At 36.8% G+C, this 24,911-nt stretch overlaps 1 protein-coding gene and 1 non-coding gene across 2 annotated transcripts in view; one reads left to right on the forward strand and one right to left on the reverse strand.

The window, feature by feature from the left end:
- Positions 1–23,864, reverse strand: part of LOC146138103 (uncharacterized) — a 37,446-nt gene extending 13,582 nt beyond the window's left edge. The window contains exons 1-5 of the mRNA XM_083394517.1: positions 23,743–23,864; positions 23,554–23,660; positions 22,609–22,772; positions 20,416–20,544; positions 2,047–2,140 (exon numbers count right to left, since the gene is read on the reverse strand). Coding sequence (XP_083250643.1) covers positions 2,047–2,140; positions 20,416–20,544; positions 22,609–22,772; positions 23,554–23,660; positions 23,743–23,864 — 616 coding nt within the window. The remainder of the gene's footprint in view (positions 1–2,046; positions 2,141–20,415; positions 20,545–22,608; positions 22,773–23,553; positions 23,661–23,742) is intronic.
- Positions 12,564–12,638, forward strand: Trnaa-ggc (transfer RNA alanine (anticodon GGC)). Its single transcript has one exon. It is a non-coding gene; the product is annotated as a tRNA-Ala (tRNA).
- Positions 23,865–24,911: the final 1,047 nt, after the last annotated feature.

Below are 24,911 nucleotides of genomic sequence, written 5' to 3' on the forward strand. Positions count from 1 at the left end.
CTATTTATAGCACACAATCAAAACTCGCTTTTATCTCATTAAAGTATTATCTTTACAATCGTCAGTGCGGATTTAATTTGTTTACTTGCTTTTAGCTACAAACATCAATGATAGATTGGCCAATGCGAAATGCTCAAACGGTTGTGGCAAAAAAGTGAAGGTATTTTCGTTTTAATTTGAGAATTGATTAAATTGCACAAAGGGCAAAGTTTACTGCGCAATTTGGCTGGGGTGGCTGTTGCGCACCTTATAGGGAACACTGCTCAAGTGTATTAGAATGTATATTTAAAATTACATTTTACTAGGCTTACAGCTAGCAAAAGCCATACAAAAATTTAACCCTTGAAAAAATTGAGGGCCGAATTTTTCCAGGACCTAACTTTTTTGTACCCTTGGCCCCTTTTTGATGCTTTCAGATAGTCGCGGAGCCCTTACATATTTCTGGTGTAATATCTGCAGTTAGTACTTTTTAATAATTCAGTGTATCTGCCAAAGTGCACCTTAAGTTGAGTGAAGTAACAGACAACAACAAATCACTTTTTACCTGTTTGTTTTAATATAATTTCTGCTGCTGCATCTCCGAAGCAAGTCTTTAAATGCGTGTTTTTGTTTTTGACAATGCTAAACTGGTCGAGCGCATGTAATTTTTGCTTACGATAGCATAAACCAAAATCCAGTACTTTTGAACTGTTGTAGTGCTGCGGTGCTGACTTCCATTTTATAATATATATGTGTTACATCCCAATTCCCAATGCAAGTGTTACGTCACACTCAATAACTAGGGCGATTATTTTTTGACGTTTAAACGTTAGGTAAAAGTTCAAAAATTATTTCAAGTCAAAATCAATTAAAAATGCACAGATCATTTACAAAAATAAAAAAATTATAGTCAGCTTTTTTGTTGTTGTTGAGTTAAAATTTTATCTAAAAAGTGTTGAGTTATATTCAACGACATTTTAACTGTATTACATCTTTATTAGGCCAATATAGGGTATACACAAGCTTGTAGAATTTACCACCCAGGCCTAGGTTATTGCATTATATACTTGTTTAATTATCTCTGATTTGGACAAATGTATTGACCAGTATTTGCTGTCTTTTTTTCGCTGGTGATTTAATTATCCAATTTCCTATTTCCATAACTAGCTCTTTGTTAATTTTATGCAATTCTTTTTACGTTGTATTTCTACTGTTTACGAAACATTTTTTCTGCAATCAACAGCGTCTCGTTTTTTTTTTGTTAGTATTATAGTTTTTATTTTAAATGACAAAAATATCAACTAAGAATTTTCGTGAGTTTTGCATAAACCCGAAAAAAAGTAACTAATTTGTGTTCGACCGTAGTCAGTAAAACATCAAAACGTGTGGTTGACAATCCCAAGACACTAATGCTTTACTTCAAAATAAAAATATGTTGTTTAAATTAACGTATATCTAATTAATTAAAATTTTGTCAAAAAATAAAAATTTCTAATTTTTTTGGTCAAAAATTAATCGCTCTACTTGCTAGGAAAGTAAAATCTTCTTTGAATCTTAAAGTCAACCACAATTGGTTACAGGAGCTTCTTTTAAATGCTTAAGTAACCCAAACGTTGTCAGAAAAAACAAACAAAAATATTACCAGCAACAACTGTTAAAAGCGGTCTATTTCGAGCATGAAGGGCTGACTTTCGATCAGCTGGCAGATTTATGTGTTCGTTATTGCTATCGTGAAATTATTAATTAGAGATCGAACTCGTACTGAATCATTGTTTATTTGTTCTATTCATTTCGTTTTGTTTGTAAAATGGATTTGCGAAAAGCACTTCAGTGTTAATTGCTTGGCCTGGTCATCTGATAGTTTTCAACATTGATATGATGTCCCAAATATAATACTCCTAAACGCCGAGCCGAAGTGGGAGTAGACTTTTACATTATAGTTAAGTCGCAACCGAGTTGTTTCAACTAATTACGCAGCACTGCTCAAACTACCGTTGTTAAAACAACATAGAATACTTTAATGATGTTTAGGTTATGGTATCATAGTCCTAATCTTAGGCCTGTTACCTGGATCAACGTATTCAACATAGACTTGCGAGCTTGTTTCCTTAAAGTATGCCACAGTTATGTGTTGTGGGAGACCAATGAGAATTATTGTTTCCTAGAAAAAAAAACAAGGCAGGGTATAAGCGAAAACTTTCTTAAAACGGAAATTTTACCACAACAACATTCATAAGTTGCAATTGCAATATTGAATTAAAAAGCTTGAACATGATTAAAAAAATTCAAATATCGTAGAGAGCAATACACTTTCACCGTAAGCATCTAAGATATGCCAAATTAAAACCTGAAAAGATATTTAAGGTAGGGTTAGCATTTTTTTTTTTTTTTTTTTTTAAGGAAAAAACAATACAATCATGAAGAGGTTTAAATCCTGGTTACCTTAGTTAGACTGCACGAAAATCCTACACCAATTTAGTCTTGATAAAAACTGAACCCATCCTAGGGTCAAGCGTATGCTGAAACTATAAAAAGGCTAAAAATTGCATTTCTATATTCGAGTGTAAAAATTCTGGAAATAATCTTTTAAAAGTTTGACAGGTTGTGTTTCGAGCGAAGTTATTTAAAAATTAAACAACATTTTGTCCTTTGCTTATGACTAAGTATAGCTTATTTGTACTTTCATAAGACTGAGATAAGAACAACATTAATGTCAGAATAAAACAGTTCGGAAAGTAAGACTTACCTAATGGTCTTAGTACGGTCTAATTGTATTAAGTCCTAAATCCGTCGGACAAGACCTAAATGCACAGAATCAGGCCTAAACAACACTTTACTTAACCCTAAACCCCACTCCTAAGTATATCACTAACTCCCCTAAGAATTTTAACCCTAAACCGGTCATGTTCAAATGGCGGATCGCGATCCGGTTCCGGATCTTTTCAACGTTTTGCGCGGATCTTCTAATGTAGTCTTGAAAAAATAAAATACTTACTTTTTGACTATTTTAACTATACGTAAGTGCGAAAAATTTTCGCGCTTCGCGCGAAGGATTTTTCTACGTCAAACTTGTTTACGTTTTGATGCTGTCTTTTGAAGTAGATCAGCGCTTCAACGGAAAACGTATTCAAAAATATTGGTCATATATTTTTACCATTTTTTATTTTCGGCAATGCAATAAAAACTTGCAAGAAATTCAAAAGAAATGCTGGTATACCTAAAAAAATCGCGCTCGGTTCGCTCGCCCCGTGCCTCTGACTTACAAAGGTTAGCAAAAACTAAACAAGATTAACTATTAAAGTTGTCGCGTTTCTTCTAAGTACTTTTATCACATTTAGTATTAGTATGGATGACGACGTTTGGGCTCGAATTTTAAACCAAACTAACGCCTTTTTTCGCGCTTTGCGCCAACACTTTACTGCCTCCTTAAATGTAATTCAACACGCTTTTAAGTGAAAAAAGAGATCCGAGGTCCGCCTGATTAAAAGTTGTTCTAACAATTTAATAACACAATTCTCAGTTAACATGTTGTGCGGCCCATAAAGCTGATCTAAACCAAACTCATCATTTTTCTCACTGAAACATTCTTGGTGCTGTAGCACACTTCACTTTTGACTTTTAAAACTTGTCAATATGTTGTAGGGTACATTTATATAAATAAAGCACCATAAAAATTAAAGCGTGACCAATATGTTTACTATTCGCATTTGGTGGATCATCATGTTGTCAGGTTTGACTGTGGTGGATCATGGCAGATATCATTTGAACACCCCTGCCCTAAACCATTCAACCAATAGCCCCAAACATAGCAAAAAATCCGGTGCCAAAACAGCGGCACCCTAACGGCACGGTGCGCCGGTCAAACAAGGGCGTCCAAACTTAGTCACCAAAATGACCGTTGTCAGACCGACGGTCTTCGATCGTCCCAAACCCTCTACCTACAGTTTCAGGCATTATTTTGGCCATTTAGGCCTTATTCCGATGGATTTACAACTTATACCGGCAAATAAGGTGTTATTCAAACGATTTCGATCTTATTCTGCACTGGATATTACTGCGTATTTAGCTGTATTATGTCGTTGGTCTTAATACTATGGTTTTACAGATTTTTCTGCTTAAGGTATTATTGCTTTTTAGGTCTTATTGTGTGTTCCCATTTATTTTAGTCTCTTAATCTCGTCCACAAATTACTTTAATGACCTATACTCTTATGTCACTAATCATCTTCAAAGACATATAAGCTCCATAAACTTGCTGCTTTTGTCGAACTTGAGCGCAAATGAAATCGTAGATTAGTAGACTAGGAAAAATGGTGCGCGCAAAGCGCGAAAAAATTTCATATTAACCAAACAATTGCAGTATGTTTACTGTTCGTTTGTTATTTGGATTTATTTGATGCATTGTAATCATTCGCGGGCCACAAACAATGATGCCACATGTGGCCCGCGGGCCTGGATTTAGACCACCCTGGTCTACACCTTTCCAGCAAACACACTTTTGCCAAAAAATATTTAAAAAAAAAATATATATATATATATATATATTAAATATTCAGCGATATTAACATTTAACTGTTGAGCCAACAAGTTCAAACTTTAATGATATAAACTAGGAGGCACTATCTTCAAAATGAGCCATAAATCATGCTTAAATTGATTCGGAATGAGTGTTGTATCCTCGAAAATTCATTTTTAAACCGCCCAAATTAAAAAAATGCCCTTCGCAGTTAAAGTACGCACTTTTATATATATATATATATTTCTCATTAAAAGTGTGTTTGCTGGAAAAGTGTCAGCCAGGGGTGTTTATATGATTTCTGCCATGATCCACCACAGCCAAACCTCACAACATAAAAGTTCCACTAAATACGAATAGTAAACATAGTAAACATAGTTAAAATGCTTTATTTATGTAAATGTAGCCTACCAAGAAACATCTTAGCAATAACAATAAAAAACAGCTCTTCTGGTAATGGATCTCTTTTTAGATCTGTTTTTTGTAATATTTTTATGCCTGGTAGCAACAGTTTATAAACAAATAATAACTTTGTAAAAGTCAAAAGTGTGCTACAGCTACAAGATTATTTCAAGAAGAAAAATGATGAGTTGGTTTTAGTCTCACAATAGCATCGATTCAGGGCGTTCTGTCACTTCTTGATATCCTCAAAAGCTCATGAAAATGAGCATTTGTGAGTCTCGTTCTATGATTGTCTTTTACAAACTTCATTGATGAAAACAACGACTCACAAAGGTATGTAAAAGCGAAGCAAGTAAAGACCCTTTTAAACAGCCTGGTTATAAATAGCTACCTTTCCAACGTTACTAGTTTTAACCAAAACACATTTGGATTTGCGATGCAAATTTTATTTCCTTTAATATTCCACAGTTCTACCAGCATTTTAGACACCAGGCAATGCATATTTAGTGCAACTTTGGGTTTTTCAAGTGCCATCAACATCAGCAGACAAGGGATGATAGTTAGCTGTATAACTAAACTGATTTTGTAAAATTCCTTGAACCTGTTACAGAACCTAGTGTCTAAATTTTCCAGAAATTCGACAAAGCATGACAAATCATCATCACAGCTTACTTCTCTCAGAGTCACTTTCAAGCAAGGAAAGCGAAGCATGTATTTGGTGATATCTGAAACAAATATCAAAAGCTGTTGCTTAAAAGATTTCACAGCTGACCACAGTTTGATAGTGTGCCCCTTGCCCTAGAGCAGTGGTTCCCAACCTGGGGGTCGCAAGGGGTTGTCTGAGGGGGTCGCCGTGTAGTATTTGATTAAGAAAAAACACTGCTTAACAAATAAGCAATATGAACTAAAAGTATAGCAGTATAGAAGAACCAAAATCAACCGCCAGTCTAACATTTGTGTTTATGTGGTTTTTGATGCAGTGAACCAGTCGTGTTTATAATTATACTTTTTAATTAATGAATCAAGTGTAAAGCTTCAGTCAAACAAGAGTCCGACTCCGGTCAAATGTTTGATTTCGTCTAGTCCCGAGTCCTGCCTGCCTGTATTGCGTCAATTTACAGAACTCGAATAACGTAGATATTCAACAATCCACTCATAGGGGTGTCGTATAAATCATTCACTCACAATACATGGTTGAAAAATAGTCCACTGTAGAGTGCATGAATATACCGACTAAGACCTATTGTGTTTACAGTAACTTTTATGATGTATTTGCTTATGTCAGAGAATTATTGTCTATGCGAAGCAACGCTACTCGCACCCAAGTGTTAAATGCTAAATGGCCTGTTCTGCGATTACCTCTGCAGTCAGCAGTTGGATTGTCTGTAGCTATTTAAGACCGCTTTTCGCTTGTAAACTAACTTCGCAACCTTCAAGTCAACTTAAAATTGAGTCAGGAGTTCAACAACTAAACTCGTGCCCCACAAATTGGTGACCTCGACGTGTCTCCGAACATCAGTTTCTATAGTAATGTTTCGCTACCTTTAAGCGTTAAATTAAGGGTTAAACCGCGTTTATCTGGGTTACCCTAAGGCGGAAAGAAGAGTTCAAGAACATCTGTTTTACGATTTAGCCGTTTGGTTATTTTCGCAGTACCTTGAACGAGTTGTTTCTTGGCAATTTTCTTAAACCTGTTTTAAAAGGTTAAGAATTGTCAGAAAGACTACGTCCTGGTATCACCGGCAACGACTACCATTCCAACATCAACCGTGTTTTGGAACAACAACTCCAGTTGATCAAACGACGTTGTTCATAATAGAATTTCTTTTGAAATTGCTGTCGTGATTGGGACCTGCAGGAGCCAGCTTTTGGAGGAACTGATCTCATCGGAAATAACTTCGGGAAACGATCTACATTGTTCGAACACTACTTGGAGTGTGGAACATCAAAAGGTGTTGTGCGTGAGGCTATTAACTAGTACGTCTCGCCGGAAAAAAGCGCATAAAAAGTTTGTTGGAATATCTGTAATAGATTCAAACGGTGATTCGGATAGCGATATAGGCCTATTGGGAAATACTGATCGCCAGGGTTTAAACGAGGGATTTGATCCACTGTCGTCAGACCTACTTAGAAACGATCGTAGCTTATTTGCGAATCGCACCCGAATACCGCGCTTGGACATTCCGAAGTTTTCGACCTTCAAGAACCAACACCCATCGTCGTGGTTCGGAGTGTTAGAAAGAATTTTAGCTGACGTTGATATTGTCGGTGAACATCAGTTATTTAATTATGCGATTGCCAGTATTGGTCAAGAGTACATTGACAAACTTGGAAGTGATTTATTTTCAACTTCACGGCGTCCGTACACTACGTTAAAGCGTCAAACTTTGGAGTTGTACAATCTCGACGAGGATAGTCGTATAAACGCATTGTTAGATAAGAAAAATTTTGCTAACAAACGACCATCCGAGATTTTAACGGCGATGAAAACCTTAGTTTCTGCGACGGAACCTTTGACATCTGCGTCTGAGTCAATAATTAAAAATTTGTTTCTGACAATTTGCCGATCAATGTAAGAACTATTATTTTTTTTTTTTTTTTTTTGGTATTTTGGCCAGTGATTACACTTGTGACTTGAAATCTTTAAGTCACAAGGCTGGCACTATTTTATCAGTAAGTGCTGGAAGCTCTAGTTTGTCAGACCGTGTTGAGTTACCTGATATTACTGGTCCTTCTAATTCCGAATCTAAAGTGTCATCGCAAATGTTGATAAATCAGACATTTCAAAATCAGTTTCAACAGTTATCGAATGACATAAATGCTTTGCGTTCTGATTTGCAAAAACAGACTTTTCATTCGAATTCTGATTTCCGCAGCAATTATAGAAGTGGATCCAATTATCGGAAAAACGGGAGTTTTAACAGACCATTCCGTCCGACCTTTAATTCTTCTAAACGCTATAACTATAGCAATGGTCGCGACAATGCATTTAGGCCGCGATTTGGTCAACCGAGCATCTCTCAAAATTCAGGTGGTTTGTGTTGGGCACATTCTCGTTTTGCAATAGATGCGAGATCCTGTCAACCTGGTTGCCAATACTACTACAAAAATGAGCGAAAAATATTGTACGGAACCGGAACCCCGCTAAACCATTTACTGTCCATGAGATGTTCTTGAATCTAACATTTCTTGTGGACACTGGATCGGGTTTTTCGATCATTCCAAAGTGGTTTGCGCAAAACTATTTCGTAGAAAAACCTTGTAATTTGCGTGGTGTCACAAATCACCCCTTACGTTCTTATGGATTAATGCATTCACGATTAGATTTCAACTTGCATCGCAAATTTCCGTGGAATTTTGAAGTTTGTGATTTAGATATTGGAATTTTGGGATGTGATTTTTTGCGTCATTTCAAGTTAGTTGTGGATTGTTACCGAAACAAATTATTGCCAAGCACTACAAAATTAAATGCGTCTTGCAGAACGAATAATGTTGTTGCTCGAAAGCGTTCGCCTGCGTCAAAGTTCGAAGTGCGAAGGGCATCGCATGGGCCCGCAAAAAAACAACTACTTGACAAAACTTCGCACACAGCTTGTAAATGTCATACGAAGCTGTACTTTTCGCCGTCGTTGACAAAGTTCCAAAGTAAATACTTCGTTGGACCCTAATTAAACCAGCCACTGAAGTAAGTTTAACAGCTGACTGTGCTACTCAAACAGACGCGCTCTTGTCATCATGTGATGAAAGCATTGACGACATTACTTACAATCCTAGCGATTTCATTAAGTCTGAAACTTATTCGTTGTCACCTCAACCTAAATCGTCAATCAAACAGTGTTTCAGTGAATTTCCCTTAGAGATTGAAAAAGAAAATGTTGAGCAAGTTGACATTAAACCTGCTACAGTCGCATCTTGCGATGACGTAAATTTGAGTCAGGACGTAAAAGTCAGTAAGCCGTCCGAAGGGGTTTCTGAAGTAACCGTTGTAGAACCCAAAGATAAATCAGAATCCTGTGCGAACACATCTTTGATAGTTAATCCTTCAATAATTCATCCTAAATCAGCCTATGGGGTGATTCTGCTACCGGTTCTGCACCTAATGAATTTGATAATATTGTGCAACAGTATCCTGAGGTATTACAACCTTTGTCTAAAAATAACCCGATTCAATGCAAAGTTAAACATAAGATCATAACTTATGGTCACCCTGTTTTTGGAAAAGTACGTCGCATTTCACCAGAGTTAACCAAAGTTTTAAAAAATCAATTCAAAGATCTTTTATCTCGTGGCATTATTAGACCATCGTCTTCTCCTTGGTCAAGTCCAATCCATTTCGTGCAAAAACCTAACGGTGATGCCAGGATTTGTGGTGATTAGGCCTACACAGAGCTAAATAAAACTACTGTCCGCGATAGGTACGGAATCGGCTTTCTAACCGATTTCACCAACGAATTAGATGGCTACACTGTTTTCAGCAAAATTGAGCTTGAAAAGGCTTATTTCCAAGTGCATATGGAAGAGTCTTCAATTGCTAAAACCGCTGTCTGCACGCCAATCGGATTGTTCGAATTTTTGCGAATGCCCTTTGGGTTAACTAACGCACCTTTAACATTCCAACGAATCATGGATAACATATTTCGGGATTTAGAATTTGTACAATGTTATATTGACGACATACTGATTTATAGCAAATCTGAGAGGGAACATAAAAATCATTTACACACTGTATTAAACCTGTTAAGGCAAAATGGTTTGGTCATAAACGCAAAAAAAAGAGAACTTTTTGGGACATCACATCAACGCATATGGGTTGTCACCGGTGAAGTCAAGGATTAAAGTGATCAAAATTTTTCCTTTTACCCAAAACCGCACGTGAATTACGTGGCCTTTTAGGTGTAATTGGGTTTTATCGACGCTTTATACCAAATTGTGCTGAGATTTTACGTCTCTTAAATGCCATGTTAAAAGGCAAGATTTCGAAAACGGCCGTGTTAAAATGGACACAACTTGATAAACGCCAATACATCGAGGAATGTACATTTTTTGTCTGTGCTCAATGCTCCCCCCTCAAAATCTCAAATAAAGTTTGCATTTTAAAACAAACATAGTCGTAATTTTTTCGCGCTTTGCGCGACGTCTTGTGGCCTTTTCTAAATTCGACTTAAATGGCACATTTTCTCACAACTTCATAAACGTAATAACAAATTTGCTAACTTATTTGTTTTATGACGTCATATTGCGTGAATTTGAGATCAATTTTTGTGAAAAATAATTGCCCACCCCTGGTGTATAAAGTAAGGCGTAGGTTTTGCCGGCAGTCTTAGTGGAAAGCCTGAACCCCGTGTCAAGGGGCTGCCAATATTTAAGGAAATACGTAATCCCGGTGCTAAACTGCGTCAAACGTGATAAAAATCCTCATTGAAAAAACAAATGCTTACTGTTAACTGATGCAATAAAGCTTTTTTCGCGAACTCTACTAAATATTGCGTGGGTAAACACATTGTAATAAGTTAGGCTTTGAGGCCAAACGGCTTAAAAATAAAAATTCAATTCTTCGTAAATTTCGAACTCTACTTAAATTTTACGCGTAAACAGGTATCAATATGTTCCTAAGCATAATAGTCTTAGTTGGAAACATTAAAATTTTACTTTATGAAGGAAATGTACTTAGTTTTATTTTTTTATTTTCCGGCAGGTAAATTAAACTTGAACTATCTTTTACTTACTGCGACAACAAACGCGATATTTGCGAACTCTGCCTAAATTTGGCATTGTTAAACTTAAGTCTTTACTTGGAACGTTGCACACGTTTGTTAGCATAGTTTATAACAGCGGTTCTCAACCGGGGGTCCACAAAACTTCCAAATATAGCTGTATTAACAGATTACTTTCGACGCGCAAAAAATATGTAAATATTAGGCTAAGTTTGTTAAACTTTTGTTGGAGAGAGTTGCCACAGTGCATTGGACGCCATTTGTCTGTAAAGTTTCCCCAAAATTGCACGGAAGATACGAGAATGACAGAATAGATTCGCGTGAAGCGCGAAAACAATTTCCGTTTTTGTAGTTCAAACAAGCTAAAAATCGAATTTTGCGGGGTCAAGATTAGATCCGTCCCTGAAAAGAGTGTTTACGATACAACCAAACATGTAGAAACTCACTCTGGTTTTCGCTTAGTATGTAGGCCGACTTTAAGGAAAACAAGCCGCGGGCCGGATTAAACCGCTTGGCGATCCGGCCAAACGTATGATTGACGACGCAAAGACACTATTGCAGTACTTCAAAAACAATATGTTGTTTAAATCAATGTAATAGGTCTAAACTTTGTTAAAAAAATATATTTTTAGGTCAAAATTTGTCAAAATTTTAATTTTTGGGTAAATTTTTTTTATTTTTTAGGTTAAGAAATAATCGCCCTCCTAACCTAACTAAACGAGTAACGAAAGAGAAAAACTATCCGGCGTTTACGGTCGACCAAACAAAAGACAAAAAAAAACGGCGTTTTGCGCTCCATTTTAGTTTCGCATTAGCTTAAGACGCGTTACCCAATAACTTCAAACGCACGCCGCTTCGAACAGTTTGTTAAACCGTGACAAAAACGAACAAAAAAACGCTAATATCACTTACAAAAAGGGGTTAAGAACCCACCCCTGGATACGCCACTGGGGTCATTGGATAATGTTTTAAACCTTCATAAGTAATACATATTACACTTACAAATAATACTAATAATCGCATTTTAAAAATTCCAGGGGGGCAAGTGCCCCTCCTTGCCCCCTATGCGGGCGCCATGTGTTTCAGCGTAGTTCATGCCCGCGTACGATATGTGGCCTTGAGAGTGCCTTTAAAACTATATTTTTTGACAATTTTAACATAGTAAACGTAATTTTTTTACCATTGTTATTTCAAAACGGGTTTATAAAGTTTCGGTTCGGATACAATATAAGTTGCGTTAAATCCAAAAATGTGGATCAATAAATATGAAGAATATTTATTGAATTGTAACTTGTATGAAATCTAAGTTTCGTGGCGTTTCAAAAACCAACGTTTTATTTGATAAACATTTATTTCTTTCCTAAAAGTACACCGAAAAGCCATTGCAGACTCACCGAATCTGTCGATCAATGATGCAAGCAGAGCAGACTAGAAAAACAACTAGCCTGCAGTGAGGTTCGAACTCACGACTTCCGGTACCGTCGCTCTACCAACTAAGCTATGCAGGCTCAGAAGGGAACAAGTCGAGAAACAACCATCCGCCAATGCTTGCTCAATCTGTTAGTACAAGCAACCTCATAGAAGGGGATCCACAGTACCATATCATTTATTCAATGAAACATTCACACATATGTGTGTTAATAACTGAGATCTACCCCTTCGAAGCTGCTTTTTGACCAACGACTACGGCTTACGTATAATTAGTACACAGAAAGCCATTGCAGACTCACCGAATCTGTTGATCTATCTGTTGTGTACTAATTATACGTAAGCCGTAGTCGTTGGTCAAAAAGCAGCTTCGAAGGGCTAGATCTCAGCTATTAACACACATATGTGTGAATGTTTCATTGAATAAATGATATGGTACTGTGGATCCCCTTCAATGAGGCTGCTTGTACTAACAAATTGAGCAAGCATTGGCGTATGGTTGTTTCTCGACTCGTCCCCTTCTGAGCCTGCATAGCTCAGTTGGTAGAGCGACGGTCCCGGCTTGACCGGAGGTCGTGAGTTCGAACCTCACTGCAGGCTAGTTGTTTTTCTAGTCTGCCCTGCTTGCATCATAGATCAACAGACTCAGTGAGTCTGCGATGGCTCTCGGTGTACTAATTATACGTAAGCCGTAGTCGTTGGTCAAAAAGCAGCTTCGAAGGGCTAGATCTCAGCTATTAACACACATATGTGTGAATGTTTCATTCTTTCCTAAAAGTTCGAACTTAGCATGACTTCTCAGTAAAATACAAGTTGTGACATCATGCTGGAGTGAACCGCTTTTTTTCAAGCGGAACAATAACAATTTGGTTAGTTTTTCGAATTAGAAGAAACTTAATTTGTTTTAGAAATTTGTTATCACTGAATAAATGATTTAATAGTTGGAATTTTTTTAAGTGTTTTCCAAATTTTCAAACTTGTAATTTTTTGGCATCTAAATTCTAGAGCAGGGGTCGGCAACCTACGGCCCGCAGGCCGGATCCGGTCCGCCGATGTAATTCATCCGGCCAGCCGCCTCTTTGACAAATTATAGACACTATTTCACATACTTTTTGACTATTTTAACTATACAAGTGCGAAAAATTTTCGCGCTTCGCGCGAAAGATCTTTCGAAGTCCGTTTTTTTACGTTTTGATGCTGTCTTTTCAACTAGATCAGCACTTCTTTACCGTTGCACAGTGGACAGCTGGCAAAGTGCGTCGCGGAAAACCGGAAAACGTATTTAAAAATATTGGACATATTTTTTTAGCATTTTTTTATTTTTATTTTCGGCAAGGTAATAAAAACTTGCAAGAATTTAAATTTAAAAGAAAGCCGGTATACCAAAAAAAAATCGCGCTCGCTTCGTTCGCTATAGTTGTGTCTTCACTTCAAAAAGTTTACAAACACTGAGCTAGCTTAACTTTAAATATTATCGCGTTCCCAAAAGAAGTTTTATAACACTTTTCATTAGTAGTATGAATGACGACGTGTGAACTCGAATTTTGAACCAAACAAACGCTTTTTTTCGCGCTTTGCGCAAACACTTTACAGACTCCGTAATTTAAATAAACACGTTTTAAGTGCAAAAAAGATCCAAGGCCCGCTTGATGCACAGTTGTTCTAAAATATCTTAAATTTCAACGACAAAATGCAAGATGCTGAAGGCTTGTCCATCAAATTTAGAACTTCGCCAGCTTCGTAATTTGTAACATTATGAGGTAACATAGAGTTAATGGTCTAGTTTGGACTTTATCGTACGACACAATGCAAGTGTTGTGTCCAACTGTTTAAAAGTAGGCTACTGATCGTTTAAGTCTTAAATGTTATTACCAATTGTATGTAAAAACTGTAAAGGAACCACGTATAACACGTGTGATATCAAAGAGACAGCAGCAATTTAATTTAAGTTTTCATTCTTTGCTGTTGAGTTGCATACTTTTGTCATATTTGTTTTTTGGGTTGATTTTGATTTTAAGGTCCACCGGTCTGCAAAATTTGTTTTAAAATTTTACCGGTTCGTAAGATAAAAAAGGTTGAGAACCACTGGTTTATAAGTCAACACTAGTTACACTAGTAATATGCATAACGCCAAGGTAAAATAACAAACGACATAATAAAATAAATGCGCAATATTATCTGTGACGTAACCAAACAACATTGGCGAAAACGCATACACGAAAAAGACAACTTTACGCTTCGTTATCTACAGTGTGGTAACTCGAGCGTGACATTAATTATGTAATTTGTATCAAAATCGCCCAAAAAATCGGCGGAAACAAACAGGCGCGAAGTGGGTAGTGATTACTGAATTGCCACTGCAACGCGAAGCATGCCAGCGAATGTGTTAAATCAGGGGTGGGCAACGTGCGGCCCGCGTTTTTTCACCTTCTACCAGCTATTTTTTCCTAAATAAGGGAGCTATAAGTGTGCACCACGTTGGGACTTTTGCTCTGTCAGTTTCCTGTTTGAAGTGCGATGTAACCCATAGGCTACACCGCTAACTCAAATGGGAAGCATCTATTAGAAAACAAACTTCATTCATAAAGTTTTACTTGTGTCACGTTGTATGATTAAGAATTGTATTGCAGCAATTACACTTGTCTCTAGTTTGGTCAAGGTGTAACAGACTTTTGCCACGCATATTGACTGTGTAGAGAAACGACGCATGTCTGTTTGTGCTTGTGATTATAGCGTGTTCGCCTGGTAAAGTGTTAAATATTTCACCTAGATACTCATTTCCTTTCGTGGCCGTTCTGGCAAATCTAGCCGACATTCGACTCAGCTAATCTCCATCGCAGTCGCTCTTGTGCTATATAGTGTCACGCTGCTGTTGGATTAAACACAACAGTCAACAGATGTATGCCTTACTGGCAACACAGTGTTTTTACTGCACTGTAAGCTCTTTTATTGAAAGCGAAATATGCTAAATTATGTGAATGTACAATAAATCTATAAGCGACCTGACAGTATGCACTTTGAAATGCTATGACAGTTTGTTTAGTTTCGATTAAGTGGAGTTCAGATAGCACGGTGGTCATGTCTCAGCTGTTGAAATATACATTGGTGACCCCGACGTGATATGAACATGCAAATAAATCCTTCTGAATGAAATTTTATGCATACTGTCAGGTTCCATAGAATGTATGAATTATTTTGGTTTGCTAGCGCAGTTTTCTCGTTTGTAAGTATTTTTTTAAGCTACGCCGATCAGTTATGATTTGTTGAAACGTTTGTTAACAAGTTTATGCCAGCGTTATTGCTTGTCAATTTGATATTTGATTAGCCGTAATGCAGAGAAAAATCGTTTGACGCTTTAAATTAGTGGTTACGCAAGACTGTTATAGTTATTGTTGCGAAATTATGGCCCTTTTTTTTGATAAAGTTTTTAAGGTGAAAATATTACGATCGAGGTTGACTGCGAACACCTCTCGTGATATCTAATCTCAAAACCAATAAATGGATAGATTCTATCTCAACCAGCACTTACAGAAGTCGTTACTTCTAAAGTGTCAAAGCCACTGCGGCTACTGTCTCTGGTCACGTGTTATGGTGATTGATGTTTTATATCTCACCCAAAATAACCTGATCACTTTGTCTGAAATTCTTGCGTCACTTAACCGTTATGATTTATAAGAAGGAAAACAGAGCAGAAGGCCAAACCTTGTTGCCAATTCCCAACATAACGCGAGATTTATCTCATTTGTGACTGCAAGCGAAAATGCTCTGGGTATTATAAACCCATGATTGCTAAGGCCTTTGATGCCTCATTTACCTTTCAGACGGTGTGAGATAACCGTCATATAGCCCACATGAAGTTACTAGCATGCAGAGAGTAACTTTCTAGAATAACCTTTTGCGCCAAGGTTATTATGTCTGCTTTAGGGAACCCATCTAATGTGGACTAGGCGATGTAATTTGTTTTCGCGTTTTTGAGATTAGCACCTTACCCCCTTTTAATTGGTATTCTAGAGCAAAAGACTCTAAGCAACTAACTTCAGTTTTGCTATTTGAAATTCGAACTGCGTTTTAAGACGATAATTTTCTGCATTATAGGCTATTCAAAAGTGTTTTGCATTGTTGTTTATTGTGCCTTTTAAGTACCATTTCAGACTTGCATCGTGTCGTACGATCAGCTATCCCTGGAATTGTCCGTTTGCCGCCAAGACAAGGAATTCATGAACATTTTTCGCTCTATTGAACACCACGATTTCCAATACGTGCTGGATCGATATTGCACAAATGTCAAACATTCTGCGTTTGCTGGTCGACTCGTGATCGGATCCTGGGAAGATTTTAAAGAAGAAGCGCGGCCCAACGAACTGCTCGAGACCTTTTTCGTTTTCCAGTGAGGAAGGAAATGATGTAGAGAAACGACGCCCCTGTTTGTGCTTGTAATTATAGCGTGTTCGCCTGGTAAAGTGTTAAATATTTCACCTAGATACTCATTTCCTTTCGTGGCCGTTCTGGCAAATCTAGCCGACATTCAACTCAGCTAATCTCCATCGAAGTCGCTCTTGTGCTATATAGTGTCACGCTGCTGTTGGATTAAACACAACAGTCAACAGATGTATGCCTTACTGGTAACACGTGTTTTTACTGCGCTGTAAGCTCTTTTATTGAAAGCGAAATATGCTAAATTATGTGAATGTACAATAAATCTATAAGCGACCTGACAGTATGCACTTTGAAATGCTATGACAGTTTGTTTAGTTTCGATTAAGTGGAGTTCAGATAGCACGGTGGTCATGTCTCACCTGTTGAAATATACAACTGAGATGTTATGTTTAACAGCTGGTTTTGAATTAAGGCTGCTAATTAAATTGTACTAGCCGATCCGTACGAGAAAGGCGTCATTGGAATTGCAGAAAAAGTTATTTCAGAATCCACAAGTAGATAGTACTGACAAAACTGCCGTAGCTGCAGCCTAGTAGCTCATTAGTTTTTCTAGTAAAAGCTGAAAATATGAATTAGTGTTTATTTGGTGTGCGGCCCTCCTGTAAGCAGTACATTTCCTAACTGGCCCTTGTGTTGAACAGGTTGCCCACCCCTGTGTTAAATGCATGTTTACACTACAGCTGCGCTGAGCTGAGCCGGGCGTGAAATTATTTGCACTACAGCTGAGCTGAGCGCGAAATAGCGTTTCTACTTTGGCTGCGTAACAGACAAAGCAAAATCACTCTCACGCTTCGCTGGCAGTCGAGCAAAGCGGGAAAATCGTTCCCAAACGTAATTTTTGCTAGCTGCATGGGGCTTGAGTTTAGCAAAGCATGAACCTCTCGCCACAATAAAAATTAAACGAAAATTACGCTTTGTTCACCTCAGCTGTAGTGTTAGCGGGCCTTAAGTCGTCGCTCTGCCTTGTTGTTTCAGACTTTCAGCGCTATGCTGCGCACGCAACGTCAAGCCAAGTCCACGCCGCTCAATTGTCACCCGATCCGTTAGCAATTAGTGCATTTCTAAGCAAAAAGGTCTACGACAAATAGGACATCCAAGGGCACAAAAGCCTGACTTTTAGACCTTGAGGTCGTGGCAATGCACTAATTGGACCTTTAGGTGAACTCCAGCGTAGATAAATTAAAAATATTCGCTGAAAATTCACAAAAGATAACATAAAGTGTGAGATAAAATGAACAACACTTGACCCACCCAACCAAACGCTAACCGAACCCCAGCCCAAATAGTCTGCGGTAATTTAATAATTATTTGAACGCTTGGGAAAAAGGCCCAAACTCGGGTGGGTGGGCATAAGATAATTTCTCGTCCAGGATCTATAGCAGTGGTCGGCAAACTTTTTCGTGAAAGGTTGTACTCTTTTTAAAGCTATTGAAGGCCCACTATGTAAAACCACTACGAAAATAGTTGTTGATTCTGGATATTTGTTTTGAGATGGACGCATTAGAATGACGTCACAAAGTTACCTTGTAAAATAATTGTTATTACCTATTGAAAACACTTGTTGTCCTCAAATGAACTCGTGCACAAATATGAAGCTAAAATTAAGTTTAATTGTGCGAATAAAACATAAAAAATATAAATTGGTAAAACTTCAATTAAAAGGATACTTGACGCATATGGCACATAAAAGGACTTGAATATTGCTCGAAATAACGGAATTTATAGTATAAATCAATAGAAATTCTAAATTACAGTTATGAGTCACACGACGCAAGAAATCATAGAATATCGCTTTTGAGCTGATAGATTTAAGTATATAACTTATAAAAGTACATAAGAATCCTCACATTTGACTTCACAAGTAGCGTCGTAGTTCAAGCAATTCAAAGTTTATCGCGAAACGCAAAGAAAGATGCGTCAATTTGGTTTCAGTTGGCAAATCGTTTACCTTAAACGTGTACTTATATACATTAGTCTTAATACATAGAAGATTGATACTATATCATCTCCACAGATAAATGACGGCCCCTAATCACGTAAAAAGTTCGCAATAAACACATAAAAAATATACGTACATTACGTCAATCTTGTTTTAAAATTTGAATAAATGTTTCTATCAAAAAAAATAAAAAAGTATATTAATTAGATATATTTTGGTAGAAATTGCATTTTGCAGGGAGTCTAAGTTCACACAGTTATTACACGGTGCATGACTGCCCAAAAAAAATTTTTTTTGCGTTAACATGTAGTGAAAGTTGGCAAAAAATAGTTTGACAGGCACTCTTAGGGCCACATTTGGCCTGTGGGCCTGAACCACGCTGAGACCATATAAAATAAATTCTTAGCCAGTTGAACTTTTAAAATACAGTGCAATGAATGCACGGCTATCACGCGGACCACAACTATATAATAACATTAAACTATTCAAAAGTAACTCGCGACCCACTCAAAATGGCTCTGCGGCCAACAGTTTGCCGACCACTCGTCTATAGGGTTGTTACGTCACACATTGATGTGTTGGGACCTAAATTGTTTATATAATTATTAAATCAACGTACAATATTTGGGTTAGGGTGCTGGTTAGCGTTTGGGTTAGGGTGGGTCAGTATTATTTAACTTAATCTTCTTAAGGCTGGTTCACATTAGACGCGTTAAGGGCTCTGCACACAAGACCTCAAAGTCTAAAAGTCAGACCTTTTAATCCTTTCAATGCACTGATTGTCGTAGACCTTTTTGCTTAAAACTGCACTAATTTCTGACGGATCGGGTGCAATTTTCGTAATTGCATTTTTCGCGCACGTGGTGAGAGGCGTGAGTTCAAACCTCACAGGTGGCAAAGCTACTTTTTTGTTTAGATTCCATTACGGTCAAATAGAAACACTTTACAAACAATGTAGAGGTCAACTGGCGTACAACACAGAAAAAGGCGAGGGAAATTGTACTTTCAGCATAAGGTACCCAGCTTTAGATTGCATTTTTAATTCAAAGTGGCGCACAGACCCGCTTCATATTGCAATACTTATTGAATATATTGTACAATCAGAGCATTAGGTTAACCGACTTTAACCACGCGATAAAAAAATGGTTTGAAACACATCACATGATTTGAAATTTCTATTTAGTGACACTCAGTTCAAACGTTTAGGCATAAGCAAATTTGTTATGACTTTAAAAAAAATATGTTTGCATTATTTATGTCTTTTACGATGATCTTACGAATAATCGGTAAATATTCTATTTAACCCAGGCAACGCCGGGTATTTTGTCTAGTATTCTATTCAAAGCCTTCAGTATTCACTGATCCGGTATGGCAAGAAGTGCAATTTACAAGACTTTGGTCGGTAAATAATTACAATGTTATAGTATTGAAACCAAATTTGACTAAACTTGTAACCTATAATTTTAACTAAAATGTGATCGAGGCCTCGAATGTGTCGGCGATGCTGCCTGACGTCACTTGTAAACGCCCTATCTACTATATTTAGCTCTTTTCATTTAAGAAAAGGGCTCTTACTAGTAAGTATGTGGATTTGCCATTGGGTTGCCATTGGGGGATACTTCTGAGCTAAACCACTTAAAATTGTATGCCAAAAACGTAGGCTCTTTCTCCTTTTAGTATGTCAATTCGTACAACACTTTATTTGGAACATGGCGCCATTGATTAAATAATTAACTTGTGAATAAAAGTTATGAATCATTGTAGGATATGGTAAGGAAAGGTGACGAATTTTAAACTGATGAAAATTCCCATGCACGAAAAGAAGAAGTTAATTGTTTGTTTTTTTTAGTGTAGGTTATTTTGCAATTTTCATGCCGAATGTTAGGAACAGTTATTATTGGAGATATTACGTTGTAGTATATCGCCTGTTTGGTATTTATCATAACCTGAAAAATAATATCGAAACTTGTAGACTAAACCATGAATCATAAAATTTTTTACCAAAAATGGCCTCTTTTTCCAACGCGATTGCATTAGTATACTGGCTGGTGCAATCTTTGGTTTGTACCGTCCATTGCTATCAGCTGTAAACCTTACATCACAATCAGGGCAAGGGTCTTCGTCCAAAGGCTGCAAAAAGTAGAAAAAGTTCTGTAAAACCTTAAATGCAAAAAAATTGACCACGCTATTCAGATTTGATCAATAAGTTTAATTTCAGGCAATTAGCAAACGGAAATGATAAGGTTATTTTACTTTTTTGCATTGCACATGAGCAACATGAATACCATGGTACCAAGCTGCACGCGAATGGCCATGCCACGTCCCACTTTACACCTGGGCAACATACGGCCCGCTAAGCAATTTAATCCGGCCTGCGGCTTATTTTCCTTATAGGCTAAGCGAAAACAAGGGCCTGTTTCTACATGTTTGGTTGTATCCTAAACACTCTTTTCAGGGATGGGTCTAGTCATGACTCGACCGAATTCGATTTTTAGCGTGTTTAAACTACCAAAACGAAAATTGATTTCGGGCTTCGCGCGAATCTCTTCTGTCTTTGTCGTATATCAAAGCGATTTTTTGTCACCTTTACAGACAAATAGCGTCCTCTGCACTATTGCACTCTCTCCTTTTAGTAAACGAAAGTTTACTAATTTAGTTTATTATTTATATAGTTTTTGCGCTTCGGTCGAAAGTAATCAATGTGTTGCGTTTCCCTCTAAATCTAAATTAAAATTTGCATTTTAAAACAAATATAGTCGCAATTTTTTAGCGCTTTGCGCGACGTCTCGTGGCCTTCTTTAAATTGCACATTTTCGTACAACTCCAAACGTAATAACAAGTTCGTTAGCTACTTTGTTTTATACTGTCAAAGTATGACGTCATATTGCGTGTATCATTTTTGCACACTCTACGGCAGTGGTCGGCAAACTGTGGGCTGCGGCCCAAATGTGGGCCGCAGAGCCATTTTTAGTGGGCCGCGAGTTACTTTTTAGTAGCTGAGTGTTGTCATGTAGTTGTGGGCCGATTTTTAATTTGGCTCAGTTTAAAAAGACTCACGTGCCCAATGTGGTCCTAAATGCCTGTCGAAATATATTTTTTGTCAACTTTAACTATGTGTAATTGAAAAATTTTTCGCGGTTCGCGCGTATATTCTTCCTTGTATAGTATGTTTTATAATATGCTATGGCAGAGTTTTCGGCATAAAGGCGCCGTGTAATATTTCACCTAAAAAGCAAACTTTTTACGTGGTTCCACGCATAACACAGCTGTGGATTCAATAGAGTGTTGTAATGACTCAAGTGAATGACTTGACTTAAGTCTTTTGGGCAAATTTGTTTTTGAACAAATGATATGGCACCCACGCACAATTTGAGTTCGCAAACTATGGCGTTTAATGCAAAAGATTTTATTTTTTTAACACGATACGAATTTTTCTTACGTTGTACACCATTTAATACCGGAATTACGTGTTTGCTTGAATATCACACAAGTCTAACAAATACTGCTACCGCACTAGTCGTATCCTAAACATACTTTTATTAAACATCAGGAATCCTACACGGATATCGTAACAACAAACCTTCTCAAGAATATGCACATTGGTTGCATGCTAAATTGTCATAATCTTTTTCAAACCATCGGCTGCTTTATACTTTTATACCGCCGCTTCCACACATGTGGAATACTTAACAGTGTTTTACTGTAAGGATTTTAGCTAAACCCTCATTTATGCCACGACAGTCGATTAGATGTCATTGTGGGAAAGCATTTAGTTAAACCCTTCCATACACAATCAACGGCAAACAGTCAAACGATAATCTTGGCCATTTCCGTTTTACAATGTATAGGACAGATTACATGCGAATGCAAAAACTCATCATATGTTATTAAATTTATAGTTACCGAATGTGTAGCACAATGTAGTGCAACGTTTAGGTGTAAATAAACACTGACTTGGTTTAATTATGACTTGACTGGAACTTGACCTGTTATTTATTTAAAAAGACTTCACTTAAAATTAAGTTATTTACAAATGACTTGACCGATACTTAAATCATTTCAAAATTACAACACTGGTACTTTCCCCTTGCATAATATTTTTTTTCAAACTGCACAGTGCACATGGTCGGAGGCTTATAGCGTAATACTTCTTACGTTATATTCTTAATATGTAATTGATTAACTAGTACTTACCTTGTCGTACAAAGCTTTCCATTTTGGATACTTCCACAAGTCATAGTTGACACATGGAGGCAACACAGATACGTTAATGTGATGTCGGTCCAGAAATCGCTTCATGATACAGTTGCTTTGATATTGCATAAGACGCCATTTTTCGTAAAGGGAAATTGAACGACCTAAATTAAATCGTTCATTATTGAGTAAAAAAGTGCATAAAAGTTTTCTGTTTTTAAATGCAACTATATAGAAGCAGGATGAAAAAAGCCAGTACGAGCCACAAACACCTTAAAATACAATATGAGTAACATGTAGCCTATATTATCATGTTTTTGAACAAAATGGGTACGGTATGTATCAATATGATATTAAACAATTTTTTTGGATGACTCAAACTTCATAGTCATAACCAATAACTGCGTAAATCATACTGACTATTATTAGGCTTAGGCTGTTTGCAATAACTTAAATTTCGATAGTCAAACGCAGAGGTTGTTAAACTGTGCGCCGTTTTACCTTTCCAAGGAAGTTTCACCTTGATTTCGTTTCATATCTAAACCCTATTTCAGCAATGAAATGCTTGCATATTATTAACCCTTGACATGTGTATTTCAAACCATTGTTACGAAAAACGGAAAACGTTTAGTAGGCTACAAAGTTAAAAAGCACATTAGTTAAATATTTAGTCAATAAAATTCCATGAATCGCAATCCTTATAGTAGCCTAGTCTAGGTTTGAATTTTTTTTTATATAAAAAACGTGTGCCAAGAAGTTTTAACGAGGTTTATTAACCGGTCGAAGAAGATTCGTAAAAATAGCAAAGCTATCATGAAATACGGTTTCTATTTTACACAGAAATTTATGATTTAATTCAGTTTATGTAAAGACAATTATTTTCAATTTATAAAAACGCTTTGCAAAGTTGCGTTTAACACAACATTTTAATAAGATTCAAAATACCCCCGGAAGCTTTAAGTTTAGCCCGTCGTGGAATGAAATGGCGGTTTCCTGGTGGCCTTGACGCGAATCCATAACCTCCGTACGTTGATATTCCATTTATGTCAAAACTTAAGAAAACTTCAAATGTGTCAAAAAGTACTACTATGAGAGATACTAACACCATAAAATCTTAATACAAGTTAAACTTACCGGGGATCCTCTAAAAATCTAGTTGTCACACATCTTGCACATGAGGGTTTGGGTTGCTTTTTGGATGGTTTTTTTTGGTTTACACGTTTATGTGTATCCTCAAGATGTATCGGGGTAATCATATTTTTTTAAAATATAAAAAATAACAAACTAAATTCTTCATTGCAACGCAGAAAACGAAACGACGACATAACAATTTAACGAAACATTATAAAAAACTTAACCTTAAATGCAACATTTATGGTGATATTTGCTAATTGTTTTGTCACAATAGATAGAATATGTAACTGGCTTTCAAAGTTTTTAGATTTGTCTAAATTGAACGCATTGGATTATAGATCTCGTTGTGGTGTCAAATTTTACACGATGTGAAAGGAGACTAGATTTTTCTTAAAGCTTTTGCAAATAGGAAAACAATTTAGCGACATCGTCTTTAAGTGATCAGTAGGGAGATTATTTTTTGGCCTAAAAAATAGGAAATTTTGACCTGAAGATTTACAATTTTGACCTAAAAATAATTTATTTTGACTACATTGATTTAAACAAAATATTGTTGTTTGAAGTACTGCATTAGTGCCTTGGTGTCGTCAACCACACGTTTTTGATATATTGCCGACTACAAGTCGAACACAATAATCAGGTTTTTTTTCGGATTAATACAAAACTCATACAAATATTTTGTCATTTTAAACCGACAAACAGCTATAAAAATGCGAATATAAAAAATGTCGTGTAAACGTTTGAAAAGCAACGTAAAAATAATTGCAGAAAATTAACAAAGACCAAGCTATAGAAATAGGAAATGTGATAATTGCAAATCACAAGAGAAAAAAGACAGCAAATACTGTTCAACATATTTGTCCAAAGGCCTCGGTGGGTAATTCTCTTGCTCATACCAGTGGCGTACCAAAATTTGGGTGGGGGAGTTTGAACTTTTTTGTTTATCTTCGTATTAACTGCCGTAACGAACGCAAATAAATATGTTAGCAAACAGTTTCGAGCAGCAACTGACTGAGTGTTAACGCAATACTAAAAAAACATTCAAATAGAAAAAACTGACTAAAAGTAGTAAAACTACATTGATGTATTGTTACGTAATGTTAACTACATCGTTTGTGACGTAACATTGCATGACAATTGAAGGTGTGGCATGCCTGTGATCAACTGTT

The sequence above is a fragment of the Ascidiella aspersa genome, chromosome 7, assembly GCF_963924565.1.
Source record: "Ascidiella aspersa chromosome 7, kaAscAspe10.2, whole genome shotgun sequence".
NCBI lineage: Eukaryota > Metazoa > Chordata > Ascidiacea > Phlebobranchia > Ascidiidae > Ascidiella > Ascidiella aspersa.